The sequence below is a fragment of the Anopheles gambiae genome, chromosome 2 (assembly GCF_943734735.2).
Source record: "Anopheles gambiae chromosome 2, idAnoGambNW_F1_1, whole genome shotgun sequence".
Lineage (NCBI taxonomy): Eukaryota > Metazoa > Arthropoda > Insecta > Diptera > Culicidae > Anopheles > Anopheles gambiae.
Window position 1 is genome coordinate 85,932,540 of NC_064601.1, and position 16,911 is coordinate 85,949,450.

At 49.7% G+C, this 16,911-nt stretch overlaps 5 protein-coding genes across 7 annotated transcripts in view; 3 read left to right on the forward strand and 2 right to left on the reverse strand.

Annotated features, from left to right (window-relative positions):
• Window positions 1-219: 219 nt before the first annotated feature.
• Window positions 220-1,927, forward strand: LOC1276241 (mitochondrial-processing peptidase subunit beta). The gene has a single exon (XM_315561.3). It carries the CDS (start codon window positions 394-396, stop codon window positions 1,810-1,812), a length of 1,419 nt encoding a protein of 472 aa, XP_315561.2. The 5' UTR covers window positions 220-393; the 3' UTR covers window positions 1,813-1,927.
• A 177-nt stretch (window positions 1,928-2,104) lies between these two features.
• On the forward strand, window positions 2,105-3,970 carry LOC1276242 (26S proteasome non-ATPase regulatory subunit 4). 2 transcript variants are annotated; one of them, XM_315562.5, is made up of 2 exons: window positions 2,105-2,263; window positions 2,332-3,970. In XM_315562.5, the coding sequence occupies exon 2, from the start codon at window positions 2,428-2,430 to the stop codon at window positions 3,670-3,672; it is 1,245 nt and encodes a 414-aa protein (XP_315562.5). In that variant the 5' UTR covers window positions 2,105-2,263; window positions 2,332-2,427; the 3' UTR covers window positions 3,673-3,970. The 2 variants fall into 2 exon arrangements, with proteins under 2 accessions (XP_315562.5, XP_061505457.1); XM_061649473.1 differs by having other exon boundaries at window positions 2,106-2,268.
• Window positions 3,971-4,052: 82 nt separating this feature from the next.
• LOC1276243 (microspherule protein 1) lies at window positions 4,053-6,082 on the reverse strand. 2 transcript variants are annotated; one of them, XM_315563.5, is made up of 3 exons: window positions 5,841-6,082; window positions 4,380-5,760; window positions 4,053-4,294 (listed from the first exon to the last, which is right to left on the reverse strand). In XM_315563.5, the coding sequence occupies exons 1-3, from the start codon at window positions 5,933-5,935 to the stop codon at window positions 4,202-4,204; spliced, it is 1,569 nt and encodes a 522-aa protein (XP_315563.5). In that variant the 5' UTR covers window positions 5,936-6,082; the 3' UTR covers window positions 4,053-4,201. The 2 variants fall into 2 exon arrangements, with proteins under 2 accessions (XP_315563.5, XP_061505445.1); XM_061649461.1 differs by having other exon boundaries at window positions 4,053-5,760; window positions 5,841-6,042.
• Window positions 6,083-6,447: 365 nt separating this feature from the next.
• Window positions 6,448-8,551, forward strand: LOC1276245 (probable trafficking protein particle complex subunit 13 homolog). Its single transcript, XM_315565.4, has 4 exons — window positions 6,448-6,915; window positions 6,993-7,380; window positions 7,455-7,896; window positions 7,974-8,551. Exons 1-4 carry the CDS (start codon window positions 6,879-6,881, stop codon window positions 8,394-8,396), a joined length of 1,290 nt encoding a protein of 429 aa, XP_315565.4. The 5' UTR covers window positions 6,448-6,878; the 3' UTR covers window positions 8,397-8,551.
• Window positions 8,478-16,911, reverse strand: part of LOC1276246 (RING-box protein 2) — a 35,087-nt gene continuing 26,653 nt past the window's right edge. The window contains exon 2 of the mRNA XM_315566.5: window positions 8,478-8,866. Coding sequence (XP_315566.3) covers window positions 8,685-8,866 — 182 coding nt within the window. The 3' untranslated portion in view covers window positions 8,478-8,684. The remainder of the gene's footprint in view (window positions 8,867-16,911) is intronic.

Genomic DNA, 16,911 nt, shown 5'->3' on the forward strand with positions numbered 1-16,911 from the left:
TCCCACGACATTGATATTCTAGTTTCAATGTTTTAGTGAATATTTAGAGTTTATTAATTAAAAAACAAAAACACTCAAGCTTACTCGAATTGTTCTCCTTTGTTTTACAATTGTAAAAACGTACGCACAATGGAGAATTGTGTTTCAAACGGGTAATTTCTAACCGTCGAATCAGTAGAAGCATCCCTTACACATGACAGATGGATCCACGAGCAGGGAGCTGTCACCGAACTTATCGATTGGTCTGACAGCTAAGCGGTAAGAAAAAATTGGCAGCGAAGAAAAGTGCGAACAAGAAGAATTTTCGATAACACGAAAAGTTTGTCGTAACACCAGGTTTTCACCATCGCAGTGCAGAGTGCCCGGGCAAAAAGGGGGAAAAACGTAGCGTAAATGGCCTCGCTGTTGAAACTGTCCACGGCCGTGCGGCGCCAGACGCTGCTGGCCGGAAGCCGTGCCGGATCGTCGTACGCGGCCGCGTTCCGCTCCGCCCTCTCGAACGAGCCCGCAACCGAGGTAACCACACTGGACAGTGGGCTGCGCGTTGCGAGCGAATCCGTGCCGTCGCAGGTGGCCACGGTCGGGCTGTTCATCGATGCCGGGTCCCGGTACGAGGACAAGCACAGCAACGGAACGGCAAACTTCTTCGAACACCTAGCGTTTAAGGGAACGACCAAACGATCACAGTCCGCGCTGGAGCAGGAGGTGGAGAGCATGGGCGCACAGCTGGACGCGAGCACGGGCCGGGACCAGACCGCCTTCACCGCCCGCTGCCTGTCGAAGGACGTCCCGAAGCTGGTCGAAATTCTGGCCGACGTCGTGCAGAACCCCCGGCTGGACGATGCGGACGTGAAGCGCGCCCGCGAGGTTATCCTGGGCGAGATCGAACAGGTGGACGCGGGCAACCTGCGGGAGGTCGTGTTCGACCACCTGCACTCGACCGCGTTCCAGGGCACGTCGCTCAGCAACACCGTGTGGGGCCCGAGCAGCAACATCCGCTCGATCAAGGCGGACGACGTGCGCGGTTACGTCAACTCGCACTACAAGGCGCCGCGCATGGTGCTGGCCGCGGCCGGTGACGTGCGCCAGGCCGAGCTGGAGAAGCTGGCCGAGAAGCATCTCGGCAAGATCGAGTCGACGTTCGATGGCAAGGCGCCGCAGCTGTCGCCAGTCCGCTTCACCGGGTCGGAGATGCGTGTGCGTGACGACTCGCTGCCGCTGGCGTACGTCGCGGTGGCGGTGGAGGGATGCGGCGTGTCCGACTCGGATGCGATGGCGCTGTCGGTGGCCAGTGCGCTGATCGGCACGTGGGACCGCACGTTCGGCGGTGGCGTGAACAACGCGTCGAAGCTGGCCGTCGCCTCGGCCCACGACAAGCTGTGCCACAACTTCGAGTCGTTCAACCTGACGTACCGCGACACCGGCCTGTGGGGCATCTACTTCGAGTGCGATCCGCTGATGTGCGAGGACATGCTGTTCAACGTGCAGAACGAGTGGATGCGCCTGTGCACGATGGTGACCGACGGGGAGGTGGAGCGCGCCAAGCGCCAGCTCAAGACCCGCCTGCTGGCCCAGCTGGAGGGACCGCACGCGATCTGCGAGGACATCGGGCGCCAGGTGCTGACGCTCGGCCGCCGCGAGCCGCTGCACGACGTGGAGCGACGCATCGAGAACGTGACGGCGCAGAACGTGCGCGACGTCGCGATGCGATACATCTTCGACCGCTGCCCGGCCGTGGCCGCCGTTGGACCGGTCGAGAACCTGCCCGACTACATGCGCATCCGCTCGTCCATGTACTGGACTCGGCTGTAAAAGCCCCGAAAGGGAAAGTGGTGCATGTGCGGTGGGAGCGCTTCTCTTTCAGCTAATGCGGTGCAGGACGGCGTTGGCATGTAGCAGTTCAATAAAATGTATGTGTTAATCGGTATCAATGGTGTGGACGATTTTTTTTTATTGAGACCGAAGTTTAATGCATTAAATAAGCAAAGGAAAATACAATCAGCAGCTGATGGCACATCCTTGAAGATTTTCATCTACCTCCCTTCGGAAACGTCGCTTCTGGATGCTTCGCGTCCGCTGTCATTGCGGGCGAGCTGTCAAACGGCGAGCCGAAACGTCACTTCAGTCATTACGAAGCATTTTGGGTCCGTCCGGAATATTATTGCTATTTTTCGTCCGAACATTTTCGGTTGTGCTCGCGCAAAGCATTGTTTTCGTGCAATCTTGCACAAATAGCTGCTAAATTGTTCACTTCCAGCAAAAGGTAAGGTGAGGCCCGGGAGGAACTTGCCGCTTTTGGTACGATTCACATGAATTCTCGCCCTATCGCAGGGGGTATCAACACGACGACGCTGCCCAACAAAGCAACCGTGCCCGAAGCATAACGTAGTGTACCGCCACCACCGCCAAACCACAAAGCACAGCAAGATGGTGCTGGAAAGTACGATGGTTTGCTTCGACAACAGCGATTACCAGCGCAACGGCGACTACTTCCCGACGCGGCTGAACGCCCAGAAGGACGGTGTGAATCTGGTCTGCCTGTCGAAGGTGCGCTCCAACCCGGAGAACAACGTCGGGCTGATGACGCTCTCGAACACAACGGAGGTGCTGGCCACGCTCACCAGCGACGTCGGTCGCATCCTCTCCAAGCTGCACCTGGTCAACCCGAACGGGAACATCAACCTGATGACGGGGCTGCGCATCGCCCATCTGGTGCTGAAGCACCGCCAGGGCAAGAATCACAAGATGCGCATCGTCGTGTTTGTCGGGTCGCCGGTCGAGCACGACGAGGGCGAGCTGGTGAAGCTGGCCAAGAAGCTGAAGAAGGAAAAGGTGAACGTGGACATCGTGAGCTTTGGCGACCATCAGAAGAACAACGACACGTTTACGGCGTTCATCAACGTGCTGAACGGCAAGGACGGTACCGGATCGCATCTGGTGTGTGTGCCGCGCGGGTCCGTCTTTTCCGAGGCGCTCATCTCGTCGCCCATCATCCAGGGCGAGGATGGTAGCGGTGGTGCCGGTCTCGGTGGGGCCGGGTTCGAGTTTGGCGTCGATCCGAACGAGGATCCCGAGTTGGCACTGGCCCTGCGCGTTTCCATGGAGGAGCAGCGGCTGCGGCAGGAGGAGGAACAGCGCCGGGCGACGGCAAACAGTGCGGCCGACGGTACTGCCGGGGCAGGGGCAGGAGCCGGATCGGACAAGGAAGCTTCGGGAGCGGCGGTCGGCACCGGGGCCGGTGCTTCGGCGAGTGCCGGCGGGTCGGAACCGCACGCCGAGGAAGCGATGCTGGAGCGTGCGCTCGCCCTGTCGACCGGCGAGATCATGCCGACCGACGACTCGATGCCGGACTTTGCCAACATGACGGAGGAGGAGCAGATCGCGTTCGCGATGCAGATGTCGATGCAGGACGCCCAGGAGCCCATCTCGCAGCCGGCCAAGCGGCAGAAGCAGGAGAAGGACACACCGATGGAGGTCGACGTGGAGGACATCGAGATTGCGGGCGTGTCGCCCGAGTACTTGATGAGCGTGCTGGAGAACCTGCCGGGGGTGGATCCACAGTCCGAGGCGGTGCGCAATGCGGTCGGTTCGCTCAACAAGGATAGCAGCAGCAGCGGCAGCAAGAACAAGCCGGACAACAAGGACAGTAAGGATGAGGAGAGCAAAAAGTAGGCCGGTGTGCCCGATGATGTCCTACGTAATCACCCTCTCAGCAGCTGCATTCGTTCCGGTCCGGTGTGTGGTGGTCGTCGCTGTCCATGCAGGGAGATGTGTGTCTGTGTGTGCGTGGACAGGGTGAAGTTAATTGATAAGATTGAACCACAATATAGTGTGTGTCTGCGAACTCACTCCCTTCCCTGCTATCCAAATCGCTTTGTAAAATCATGGTTACGGCCGCTACGAGGCCTACTCGATCATGTCATAGAAATACTACTGTACTGAGATAAAAACAGGAATGATCTAAAAACAAGAGGGCCGTTGTTTCTTTGGTAATGTATCCCTCTGTCAAAATTCCTTTTCGGATCTGCTCAGTCAACACAAAGAAAGGTATCTTTTTCACATGATGTAGCATTTATTCGTGTTCGTACCGTGTATCTACAGTGCAAAAAGATGTGAGCAGCAGCTTAGAATGTTTAAAGAAAAATAATAAGGATAAAATCTGTGCCGTTTTGCCGCACAGCAACAGCATCAACATTCCAGTTCAGTTGAGCGGAATGTTCATCTTGGCGCTCTCCTGCCGTACCGCGTTGATAAAGTCGTGGTTGATCAGGAAAACGAAGCGCAGGTTTGATATCTGTAACAGAGAACGAGACATTCAGGTAAGAGGTACAGGCTTTTACATTCAACCCATCAACCGTTCCACCCCCCTTCCCCCTTACCTCAATGACACAATTATCGTTGAGCCGTGTTTTGTGGCCGCAGAGCAGCGGCTTCCCATCGATGTACAGGGGTCGTTTGCCTTCGTTCGTGATGAAAAAATCCCCGTTGCTGCGGAGCTTGATCGAGCCCTGCTTGCGCGACACTTTGCAGGCAGGTCCCTCGAGCGACAGGTCCACATCCACCATGCTGTCCTTGGTCGACCGGCCGAGCACAATCTCCTGCGAGCGCATCAAAAACCGCACCATGCGGCCCCGGATCGCGGCCAGCGTCTGCTGATCAAAGTCGGGCGAAAAGCCAATGCCCGTTATCGAATCGACCAGCACGCTCCACCGGGTCAGCTCGTTCTCCAGGTGCCGGATCTCCTTCTTGCTCTTCCGGTCGGCCAGCGCCAGCTCCGTCTCGAGCGACTCGTCCCGCGGCTCGGCCAGCTCGGAATCGTTCATCAGGTCTTCCGCGTCGGAGAAGCTCAGTATGTTGTCGTTCTTCGGCAGCGACGGGACCGACTGGTCGGGCAGCAGCGAGTACTGCTTCATCAGCAGCCAGTGGTTGAGCAAGCTTTTGGCGGTCCGCGAGTGGTAAAACACGGACGAGTTTTTGTTCAGCAGCTCCTGGAACGTGTCGAGCGTCGGCTGCTCGTTCGACTTGATCGTCCCGAGCAGCTCCTCCTCCGGCACGGAAAACAGCGCCTTGCTCTGGACGCTTTCCACCAGCTCGGGATGCATGTTGCGCATGGCGGACACGGCGATGCGCGAGATCGGCTCCTCGTACAGCAGCGAGCACCAGCGGATCTGCATCTCCTGTATGGTGAACTTGCAGCTAAACTTGGTCCCGCGGTGCACCGTGCGCAGGTCGTTCGTCTGCAGGATGCCCGTAATGAGGGCCAGATCGTCCATCGGCTTCCAGCGGCCCAGATCTTTGGCGGCCACCTGCTGCGAGGCGCTCTTTTTCTTCGTGCGCTTCGTGTTTTTCAGCGCCCGCTTCTTATCGTTGACCGATGCGTTCGAGTTCAGCTGCTGCAGGATGCTGGTTACTGGATTGGGTGTCGGTGGGGGTGGTAGCGTTACGGTAGTGGGAGTCGGCGGTGGAAGCGGTGTTGCGGGTGGAGCTACTGGTGGCAGAGCAGCAGGCGCGACGGATGGGACAGTTTGCATCGGTTCTGCGGTGGCCGTGGGAGAACCGACTGTGGTTGTGACGGGACCGGGTGATGCCACACCAGTCTGTCCCGGAGCAGCAGCAGCAGCAGCGCCGAGTGGCGTCATCGATTGGGAGAGGGTGCGGGATCTTCCGGCTACCGCTTTCATCTGCTGGATCGGTGTGCTGCTCATGCTAAACTCGACTATTTCATCATCAAATCGCTTTCTTTTGATCGAACGGGAAGAGCTGAAAGGAGGAAAGTGTGTGCATTATTATTGCTGGAGTTCCGGCGACGGGGACAGTCCCGCTGTCCAAGGAGAACTTACCTCCGGCGCTTCTGGTCGTTTGCCAAATCGGCAGCACTTGTCGGGGTGGAACATTCCATCGGTGGTTCCGTGCTAATGGATGTGTTTGCATCCATTTTAACGCGTAATTAGTGCGGAATGATGCAAACAATTCTGGAGCGTCTCGGATAGAAAACAAAGCCAAACACAAAGTGGCGTTGTTATTTTGCCTTTTCGCCGTTTGACGTTTCAGTCAGCAAAAGTGCTGAGTTCGTCCGGTTGGCGTCCGGTCAGTGTGGCCAGATTTTAGGTGGTTTTCGGTGGGAGCAGCAAAATTGTATCGGTAGAATTCGGTAGGAATTTCATATTTTGTCGGTAGTCTTCGGTATATTTTGAGGAAATGGATTAGATTTGGTTCATAGCGGTCACACGAGAACGAGGCCTTTTTGAAGTGTCGATAGATGTTGTGGTGGCAACGCTTTTGAGCATGTGATTTTATCGGATGGCCTTTCTACATTTCATATGGGATTTGACAGATAACGTCGGATGGGCGATTCGTCGTCCCATATAGATTTAATCCGATAAAAGTGGATCAGCGTTGCCACGGCCCTTAGTTATCACTCTTGAACTTCTGATCGCTATTGACTACCATATATTCATATGGATGTTACTGCATTGACTCTTTTGGGAAATGGTTGTATGACTTCTCGGTCAATATTATGAGAAAATCTGTTATTTTAAAAAGTAAAAATTGTAATCTTCAGTTGGTCATCAGGTCAAATAAATAATTGAACGCCTTAAACCTAGGACTTCAAGCGAAATTAAACTAAAATTTACAATAATTTCACTGAAAATTTGCTCCGATCCGCATTAATAGCGTATAACGGGGAATACCTGTACAGATAAATCGGTATTTCTGGTCACTCTGGTCAAAACGATCCAGCAGTTTTGCGGCAGATGTCAAACGGGCAATGTTTACATTCTGTTGGCAAGATTTTCCCCTTATCTTCACAACCACGGAATTAATCCGCAACAGTAGATTGAATTTGGGGCAAAAAACGAATCTATAATACACACAAGATGGTTGAACCGACAGAGCATCTGCTGGCTCTAAAAGGTAAGCCGTTTTCGCTTCAATAATCGCCACCCTTTACTGCCTACTTACCGTCCTACCGTGTATGTGTTCTCTTGCAGTGATGCGCCTCACACGGCCCACCTTGATCAGCCCCCAGATACTGACGGCCGAACCGAAGGATGTACCGCAGTACTCGTTCCAGAAGATCCTCCACAGCGATGCGACATCGGTGGCGGGCTGTGAGACGATTGCAGCCGGCCAGTTTATGCTGCTGCCGCAAAGTTTCGGCAACATCTATCTCGGCGAAACGTTCTCGAGCTACGTGTGCGTGCACAACTGTCGGGCCCATCCCGTCACGAACGTTTCGGTGAAGGCGGATTTGCAGTCCAACAATAGTCGCGTTAGTCTGCCGATCCACGCGGACAAAACGGGCCCAGTGACGCTGAACCCGGAGGAAACGCTCGATGACGTTATTCATCACGAGGTGAAGGAAATCGGAACGCACATGTAAGGGTGGCGAAGAGTGGGATCGTTTGTTTTCCTTTTCCGCACTTTTTCCATGTTGTTTCTTTCTATTCTAGCTTGGTTTGTGAAGTTTCGTACATGACGCCGGCCGGGCTGGAGACGTCCTTTCGCAAGTTTTTCAAATTCCAAGTCGTCAAACCACTGGACGTAAAGACCAAGTTCTACAACGCGGAAACGGACGACGTGTATCTGGAGGCACAAATACAGAACATTACCGTCGGGCCGATCTGTCTCGAGAAGGTCGAGCTGGAAAGCTCGGAACAGTACACGGTCGTGTCGCTCAACACACTCCCGTCCGGCGAGTCGGTGTTCTCGTCCAAAACGATGCTGCAGCCGCAGAACAGCTGCCAGTTTCTCTACTGCATTCGGCCGATACCGGAAATTGCACGCGACCCGAGCGCCCTGAAGGCGGCCAACAATATTGGTAAGCTGGACATTGTGTGGCGCTCGAATTTGGGAGAGCGGGGACGTTTGCAGACCAGCCAGCTGCAACGCTGTGTAAGTCGGAGGCGGAAAGCGGTTAGATATGAGAACTGTACAGTTCTGATTCCATTTCCCTTCATGCATCTTCGCAGGCCCTGGAGTACAGTGACCTTCGGTTGAACGTGATCGAAGCGAACAGTACGGTTCGGATCGGGGAAGGGTTCGACTTCCGCTGTCGGGTGACGAACACCAGCGAACGGTCGATGGATCTGCTGATGAGCCTCAACACGAAGGCCAAACCGGGCTGCGGGTACACTGGCGTGACGGAGTTTGCGCTCGGCCCGCTCGAACCGGGCCAGATGAAGGAGTTCCCGCTGACCGTCTGCCCGGTGCGGTTGGGGTTGATCGTGATTTCCGCGCTGCAGCTGACGGACGTATTTACGAAGCGCAAGTACGAGTTTGACAACTTCCTGCAGGTGTTTGTGGTGGACGAGGACTATCGGGAGGATAGCTTCCAGCTGGACAAGTACGTCCGCTACAGTAGCGGCAGCAAAAACATTCCCCAAACCGTGTAAGCAAAGCCAGGCACCATCGCCAAGCGAATACAGTATAAACACAGCTCTATTTACTCCGATCGACGACGCGTGGAAGTGATGTGAATTTTCGAATGGCTCGCGATGTCACCTATTTATTTAAAAAAAGAAAAATCTAGACAACAACATGCAACCAACGAGATTCGGATGACGTTTCTTTCTCTCCTTTCCACTTTAAATCTCCTATGAATGTTTTTGTCCGAAATGCTAAATAGAACATGTTTGCGTCCTTGATTTGATGGTTGGTTGGTTGGTTGGTTGGCCCAGCGCTCACTTGCCCATGCGCTGAATGGACCACTCTTGCTGGCACAGCGGGCACCGATTGTTCTGCTTAATCCACAGCGACATGCAGCAGTGGTGAAAGGAATGGTTGCATTCGCCCCACACGACGACACAGTCCTGGCGGCCGAGCGTGTCCTTTTTGCTCTCCGCCTGGCAGCGTAGGCAAGCGTCTGGAAGGTGTGGGAAATAGAAAAGAAGGAAGAAAAAACATGATAAATGTTTCTGATGCAATGTACCGTTGTAAAGAGGTAGAAAGAGAAGCAAGTTTTCGTCGGAAACGATACCGGCTAGCTCCGAAGTTTTCTGATATCGATTCCGGAATCGGCTCCAGCATTTGTTTTGTAATCGATTCAGAAATCGAAATCAGTTCCGGATTCGAAATCGGTTCCGGGTTCGGTATCGGTTCCGGAATCGGAATCAGATCCGGATTCGAAATCGGTTCCAAATTCGGAATCGGTTCCGGATTTGGAATCGGTTTCGGAATCTAAATCGGCTTCAGAATCGGAATTAGCTCGGAAATCAGAATCTGTTTCGAAACCAGAATCGGTTTCGGCATTTCCATTAGAATAAGGGTTTGGGTCCAATGATACTACGTATTGATAGCCACAAAGAATCAAACTTCACTTGTAAACTATCCATTCTCATGGAGATTCCCGGACTGGTTTAGCTTCTGAAACTTCTTATTGCAATACAATAACTGATTCTCATTTCAATTCTAATTATGGAATCAAGTCTGATTCCGTTACCGGAGCAAATTGCGATTCCCAGGTCGTTTCCGATTCCGCTGTCGATTCTGATTCCGGAGCTAATTCCGATTCCAGTGTCAACTCGGCTCCAGAAACGTCTCCGGAGTCAAATCTGGAATTGTAATCGGCTCCGGAATAGAATCCGATCACGGAATCGGATTCGGATAGGTCCGTTTCCTAGACCCCTCCCACTAGGTTTGAATAATTTATGTACTAATCGGTTTGTGATCGATTTTTAGCCCACGGTATTGTTTTATACAGTTTTATTGATTTTTTCGCATGAGTTTTATTGATTGAGTTCGCATATAAATAAATGAAAATGTAATTAGTCAGTTAGAGGATGCTAGTTTTTAATTATAAGTTAATTGAGTTTTTGTTGTTTAAGACAGCAATACAATAAATAAATTGTGGTTCTTTATTTTCTTTTAAAATTTCTTTTAAAAATAAGTTACTCTTTCAGTGACCATACATTTAAAAACAAAAAGAGCCTTGTTTTCTTCCACACAGATCGATTGTCGATTGCTCCCTTCCCTTCTGCTTCGTGCATGAAAGCCACTATTCCCACACGGCAGGAAAAGAGAAACGGAATGACGCAAGTTTGGAGTGAAATTGAGCAATTTGTTTACATGATGCCCACAGCGGCCCATTTGAAGAGAGGTATTTTGCTGTTTGCAGTAATAATGCTGATGATGAAACGAACCAGTCAGCAAAAAACAAACAAAAAAACGCTCAAGAACAAGATCAAATCATTGGCCGTCTGGGCCGCCCAAATGGATGGTGCAATTTACTGTCACATAATGCAATACAACTAACAAACGAACATATTGAACGGGCCGATCCCCAACGAACCAACATTCATTCATTGACTCATTTCATTCATCGGAAGTGGCGATTGGTGGGCGGCGTTATTATTACGAGCAGATCGCCGAAACACTTGCAAGTCTGTCTCTGTGTGGGTGTTTGTATCTACGCTCGGTGCAGTGGCGCACAGTTTTGCATGACGCAAAAGCTTCACCACGTTTCGCAACTAATTAGCATCGGCGGTGGTGAATATGATGGGCGCTAAATTGGGTCTGTATATTGTTGTGTGATTGTTTTGCGATTAAAGGAAGAACAACACAACTGCGAAGCAATCTGTTCCGATGACATTCCGATGCCGAAGCGAATAACTAGCGGAACTAACAGCAAGAGTGCCTGCATGGCGTGAGTAAATAGAGGAACTTCCCAGGTGCGAGATCGTGACGGATGTAAAATTCTACATCCTGCTGCAACACGATGATCAGTTCTTTGAAGAACAATTTTATCTAGAATTACACGGTGCAGAGTTATTTCTCCAGGATGTGCATTACAAGCAGAAAGCATGATGCATGGTGGAACGATTCATTGTAGTTATATTTAAAGATTCAATTGTAATTTGAAGGGGGTGAATAGCAAAAATCAAGTATAATCAACACACAAAAATAACTCAATTTCGAACATATATAGTATTTACAAAACAATAGATTAGGATCGAAATTATCACACAACACGAAACGGCAAACACGTGGTTCGTGAGATCCTTTGCCTGCTCTTTGAAGTGGCGCCATCTATTAGACGATAGTGACACTACCATAATACATTCCTTTGTCATTTCAAATAGGATTTTTTTTTAAAAAAATTTAAATGTAAAAATCTTTGGAGATTATAAAAAATGTAGAAATAAGACCACTAAATTGTACTAGTGGGTGGAATAGCGAATCGATGCCTTGTGATTGGAATCTCGGCATGGTCCGCCCCATATACAAGACGGGCGACAGGTTGGGCTGCAACAACTACAGGGGTATTACGGTGTTGAATACCGCATATAAAATATTCTCCCTGATCCTTCAGGATCGTTTTGTCCCACACGTCAAAGAGATACTCGGAAACTATCAAAGAGGATTCCGAAACGGAAAATCAACCACTGATCAGATCTTCACCATGCGGCAGATCTTGGAGAAGATGGCTGAATACAGACACGACACATACCATCTCTTCATTGACTTCAAAGCAGCATATGATAGCATAGCCAGGGTAAAACTATACGATGCTATGAGACGCTCGTTATGAGACGTTAGAATGACTATGACCAACGTCACTTGCCAGGTGAGGGTGGATGGAAAACTCTCAGGACCTTTTGCAACCACCAAAGGTCTGCGCCAGGGGGACGGGCTTGCTTGTCTCCTATTCAACCTGGTGCTAGAGAGCAGGGATGGCCCTCTCTCGGGATGGCCTCTTCACTCGAGGGTGGAGACATCGGGAACCATCTTCTATAAGTTAACCCAGATCCTGGCATACGCTGACGATATACACATCATTGGTCTGCGGCTCTCCTATGTCCTAGCCTACCAAGGGATCGAGCAGGCGGCAGAGAACCTCGGATTGTAGATAAACGAGGCAAAGACCAAACTGATGGTGGCAACATCAGCGGCCTAGCCAATAACAAATATAAACTTATGTGGGTGTGACGTACAGATATGTGAACGAACTTTTGAACTTGTCCCAGAGTTCACCTATGTCGGTTCAAGGATCAGTTCCGACAATAGCATGGATGAGTTGCGAGCAAGGACGTTGGCTGCCTGCGATAGCAGTTCACCTCAAATAACCTGTTGCGACGGACGAAGCTGGGAGTATATAGCACGTATATAGTACCGGTTCTTACATACGTCACTGAGACATGGGCACAGTCCAACCCTTCTGGCCGCGCTCAAGAGGATGATGCTCAGAAGGATTCTTGGCCCCGTATGTGTGGAAGGACAATAGAGGAGCCGTTATAACGACGAGCTGTAAGAGCTGTACGGCGTCCTCACTGTCGTGCAACGTATCAAGCTCGCCAGGTTCTAGTGAGCTGGTCATGTTGTCACGCATGGGAATGGACGACCCAGGCCGTAAAGTCTTTTTAGACCGTCTACAACAACAGAGGAGGCGTGCTAGGCCCAAATTGAGGTGGACAAGATGCGGTGGAGGCGTCCGCCATTAAAGCCGGGATAACAGACTGGCAGATAAAGGTGCGAGACCGTGAGCGGTTTCGTATATTCGAATGGTAAGTAAGTACTAATGGGATTAGCAAACTGGTCAAATTGTATAGACACGATCTTTTTACTTCATGAATATTCTGCAATACCTTCTTTTTCGTTATTTTTAGTCTTTTATTGTTCCTTTCTCCACTTAAACTCTCCATACAGCACTCAACAATGCCCTCAACAACCTCATCAACCAGCTGCTGCCTCTTCGTGCGATGTAATGTAGTATTGCAGATTCTTTACGGTTGCAGTTAGTACTTTCCTCGGCACGTCGACGAGCCGAGCCTCAATTGCCTCAATCATGGCGAACGGGGGCACGGCTCTCTACTCGAGTTGTTCGGACGGGCCGATGCTCTGATCGCATGCTGGACTGATCAAACCAATCATTGTCGAATCTAACATACACAGACACACATACTCGATCGAACGTGTGGCGCCACACACATGCTTTTTTCGCACCCAAAAGCGCTCCCCGACGTGCCATCCAATTGACAGTGGAATGATTATCAATGTAACGACGTTCTGATCGATATCGATTGATAGAACTGCGTCATAACGACCAGTTGACTAGTGAGAGTGCACACGCACAGAGCCTTCAGTTTTAAAAATAAAAACACCCCAACGACATTGTCACGCTCATCAATACTCATCAAATAACGATCGTCAAGTGTTTCGATTGCGGATCGGTGAACAGATATTTGGCGGCTGGTGGCGTCGGCCGATAGTTTAGTGAATCGTTTGGGTGAACTTTGGACGGCGCTATGGGGCGACCGTAGACGACCGTAAATCATTGCCAATGAGTGAGTGCCCCACAAGGACAAGGTAATATTTATTAATGTTATGAAATACTGGGAGGGTGTCAGTTGTATCGTAGCTAAAAATCACAATCTCTTTCTGTAAGATGATATCACCTATTACGCATTGAGGACCAAACAGTTGTTGAAATAGTTCCTTTAATGGCGTCATACCGGTAAGAATTGTTTACATTTTTTGACAGGTAGGGAATACACACAAAAAAAAATCAAACAAGGACCAAACAAACAAAATATCACGATCTAAAGGTACGAACAAGAAAAAAAACTCATACACTCTATTTTTACAACCCTGCGCTACGCCGTGAGCTTCGAAAACAATCTCACGGCCAAATATTTCCGGGTCCAAAAACGCTTTGTCCACCCCCCCCCCCCCTATACAGCTTTCCCCTTTTGCAGTTCCTTCCCCCCCATCACATAGTTGAAGGATTGTTTGCGCTTGTTTATATGTTGTTCCTTCTGGTTTAACGTTTAAAGAAATTACACACTTCATTTTACAACGGCCGGTACAACGGCTCCACGAAACCGGAAAGCAGTTATCCTTGACAGTAGGGTTCACAGTTCCGTTAAAAGCTGTGTACCACGCACAAACACATGTGATCCTGTTTTCAGTTTTTTTGTTTTGTCTTTGTTTTGGCGTTTCAAAAGTGAAGAACGATTAAAAACAATCGAAATTCGAAACGAGCCAACGAACCTCACAATATTATTCATGGTCATCTGTGCGCGCAATAGAATTTTCCAACAGCAACAGTGAACCCAAAACGACCAGCAACTGAAACGCCAATAAAAGCCCAAGAGTTGCGAGCGCATACCCGGGCCCGTTCACGGATCATTCACCTGCAAAGTGCGCAAATCCCCGGTGCAATTACGATACGATCACTATGTATTTGTATGTGTGTGTAAATGAAGACACAAACACACAGAGGTTAAAGTTGAAGAGCATTGAAAACAATTTAATTACCGATCGTGATACGCGGTTTACGGTGATCCATATCGCTATGCTGTTGGTCACTTCCTTCTACCCTGTAACGATCAACAGGCCGGCCCGCTCGCTTAGTACACGCTAATGCGCAAGCTAATTCGCACAAACAAACCGCCAGCCCAACGGGAGGGGCGATCGCGAGCGCACGCGCGCATTTATGCTAAAAGTTGTCGGCAAAAGATCAACGATTGATCATCGCGCCATGGACTAGCGAGAGGAAAAAAAGTGGTTCAATTCGGTGATGCTGTTGGCGGTGAGGGTGGTTCGTCCAAGCGTGGGAAATCTTGGTGTAAATTTTCACAACACAACCTGTACCTGAAACGGCCACCGGAAAGCGGCGGCGGCTGTGGACGCGAGAAGTCTCAAAATAGGCGTTCCGCGTGACAGCTTTCACACCAAACCATTGTTTTCTTCCTCTTCTTTGTTTGCAAGGATGTCGCCGAAAGGCGTCATAAAACCCTGCCAGCCTCCCTGCGAGAATTTCACGTAAAGGGGGTTTAAAAAAAATATATAAAAAATAAAACAAACACGTGTCACGTGTGCGCAGGCAAAAAAGCGCGCGCGCGCCCGAGCTGGCGCTCCAACGTCATCAACATGCTTGCTGACCCGCTTGCTTTGATCACTCGCACTCTTTCGCTCTCTCCTCTCTTGCTCTCTTTCATTCTAGCACTTGTTATCGATTTGACAATCAATGTAACCACCGCCCGCGGGCAAGCAGGAAGGTACCGAGCGGCAACGATGGTCGATTCAAAATGGCCATGGTCACGGCCATTGGCCGCTTTCGTCGCTGCGTCAATGGCAATGGTAGGCGGGTAGTGGTGGGTTCAGCATCCCGGCAGCAGCCGAACTAACACACCACACCGATGATGATAACGCGATTTGCACTAACATCCCGACACACATCTAGGGGCGACACACCTCCAAAGTGAACCACGCTCACGAACACCAGGCGCTGTGTGTGTTTGCGCATGCTGCCGTGTGTACTTGAAAGCTAAAGGGCGGTGTTAGATTGGTGGTGGTGTTGGTGCGAGAGGTATTTTCCACTTTTCATTTACGGTTTTCCAGGTGCTTGGTGCGGTAGGTGTGGCGGTAGGAACTGGTTTGTACGCACGCGGACAGGAAGGTCAAACGCGCCGTCGTCCACTATTAATAGTTTTCGATGATCGCGATCTCTGAAGGGAGCAAGTAGGGAGGATGGGTGGGTTTCAAGCAAAAAGGCAAAGAAAAATCGCACACCAAAATATGCGACGCCGAAAAGTGTCACCAACGAAACAAATAAAACAACAAAATGGAAAGGAATTTACTCAGCTTAGAGAAGAAGAGTCTTCGCCGAGAATTATATAATATTAAATCCCGTGCCAATCCTGTCGGCTGTCGGCGGGGTAAGGGTTGGCGGCCTGCGAAAAGAGGCGAATGTTTGTTTGTTACTTTATTTACAACTTTTCGGTTTCACGTTTTAAGCAATGAATGGGTCGGTTGGTTGATGTGTGGATAATATTTTTAGGATTCTGCTGCGACACGTTTTATGGCATGTTTTTTTGTTTTTCTTCGCAAAAAACGGAAACCATGTGCGTCGTGAATACTTCTAAAATTATAACTTTCACCTTCAAAATACTCTCAGACGTTTATTACTGCGACCGGCGGGGCGTAATTGTTGTGCCGTTACACATTGTCACTGATGGATTTGTTAGATCACACCAAATGGCTTTCAAGAATGGACATAAAATGGTGGCGAATGGCGTTTAGCCATTACACCTGACAGACACAACCATGGCAGTATTGTCCTTTTGTTCTCTTGATTTCATCTTTTTGATTTACCTTTTTAGTTGTGTTCAGTTTGATTTTCAGTTTAATTTTCGAACGAAGTGCAATTTTATAGTTCTGTTTGCTCTGACGGTATTACTATCCGGTCTTATTAATCCTTTTCTGTATTGCCTTTGCATTTATACTTATCTTTAATATAGGTTAATCCGTAGTTTTAACCAAAATGGCCGTGTTTGTATCTACTGTTACACCAAAATATGAACATATTTTTTATCTTTTTCATCAGTTTTTATTTATTCAATTGCCATCATTTCAAGCAAACCTTGCCCTGTCTAGTCTCCTATTTTGGCATTTTTCTCATTTGTTTACGATCTGCTACGATCGTCACCGTAAAACAAACACAGACCTTCTCTGGCATACGTACGCTAATCGTCGCGCTGCCTAGAAATTATTCACTTCTCGCGAATTTGCCACCATTCCACTCCCAAACTCTCCCTTACCTTCCCATATCCTCTCCGCTTCCCAATAAAAGCCGAAGGCCATTCAATGTGAAATGAATGTCATCTTGGTGTCATTCTTTTACGAAAGGACCGTCCAACATGACACACCCTTCAAACCCGCACCCCAAAAGCGCGATATATTTTTGATTTGCATTCATATGTACACACAGGGGTGAGAGAGGGTGCCGGAGTAAAAACAAACAGCAACAAAAAACGGATGAAAAAAAGAAATACAATCTTCTTGTAGAAGCAGTTTATCAAATTTCACCACCACAAACGAACCGAAGCCAGGGTATGGGGAACAACAAGCCAAAATGTGCAAACACAAAAAAAGCAACAACTACAGGCCAAATAGCTCCGGCTGAGTGCG

Coding starts and splice junctions, on each gene's coding strand:
- LOC1276241 (XM_315561.3), top strand. CDS start 394: ATGGCCTCGCTGTTGAAACTGTCCACGGCCGTGCGGCGCCAGACGCTG.
- LOC1276242 (XM_315562.5), top strand. CDS start 2,428: ATGGTGCTGGAAAGTACGATGGTTTGCTTCGACAACAGCGATTACCAG.
- LOC1276243 (XM_061649461.1), bottom strand. CDS start 5,935: ATGGATGCAAACACATCCATTAGCACGGAACCACCGATGGAATGTTCC. Junction 5,761..5,840: donor AACGACCAGAAGCGCCGGAG/GTAAGTTCTCCT, acceptor TCCTCCTTTCAG/CTCTTCCCGTTCGATCAAAA.
- LOC1276245 (XM_315565.4), top strand. CDS start 6,879: ATGGTTGAACCGACAGAGCATCTGCTGGCTCTAAAAG. Junction 6,916..6,992: donor GCATCTGCTGGCTCTAAAAG/GTAAGCCGTTTT, acceptor GTTCTCTTGCAG/TGATGCGCCTCACACGGCCC. Junction 7,897..7,973: donor CCAGCCAGCTGCAACGCTGT/GTAAGTCGGAGG, acceptor GCATCTTCGCAG/GCCCTGGAGTACAGTGACCT.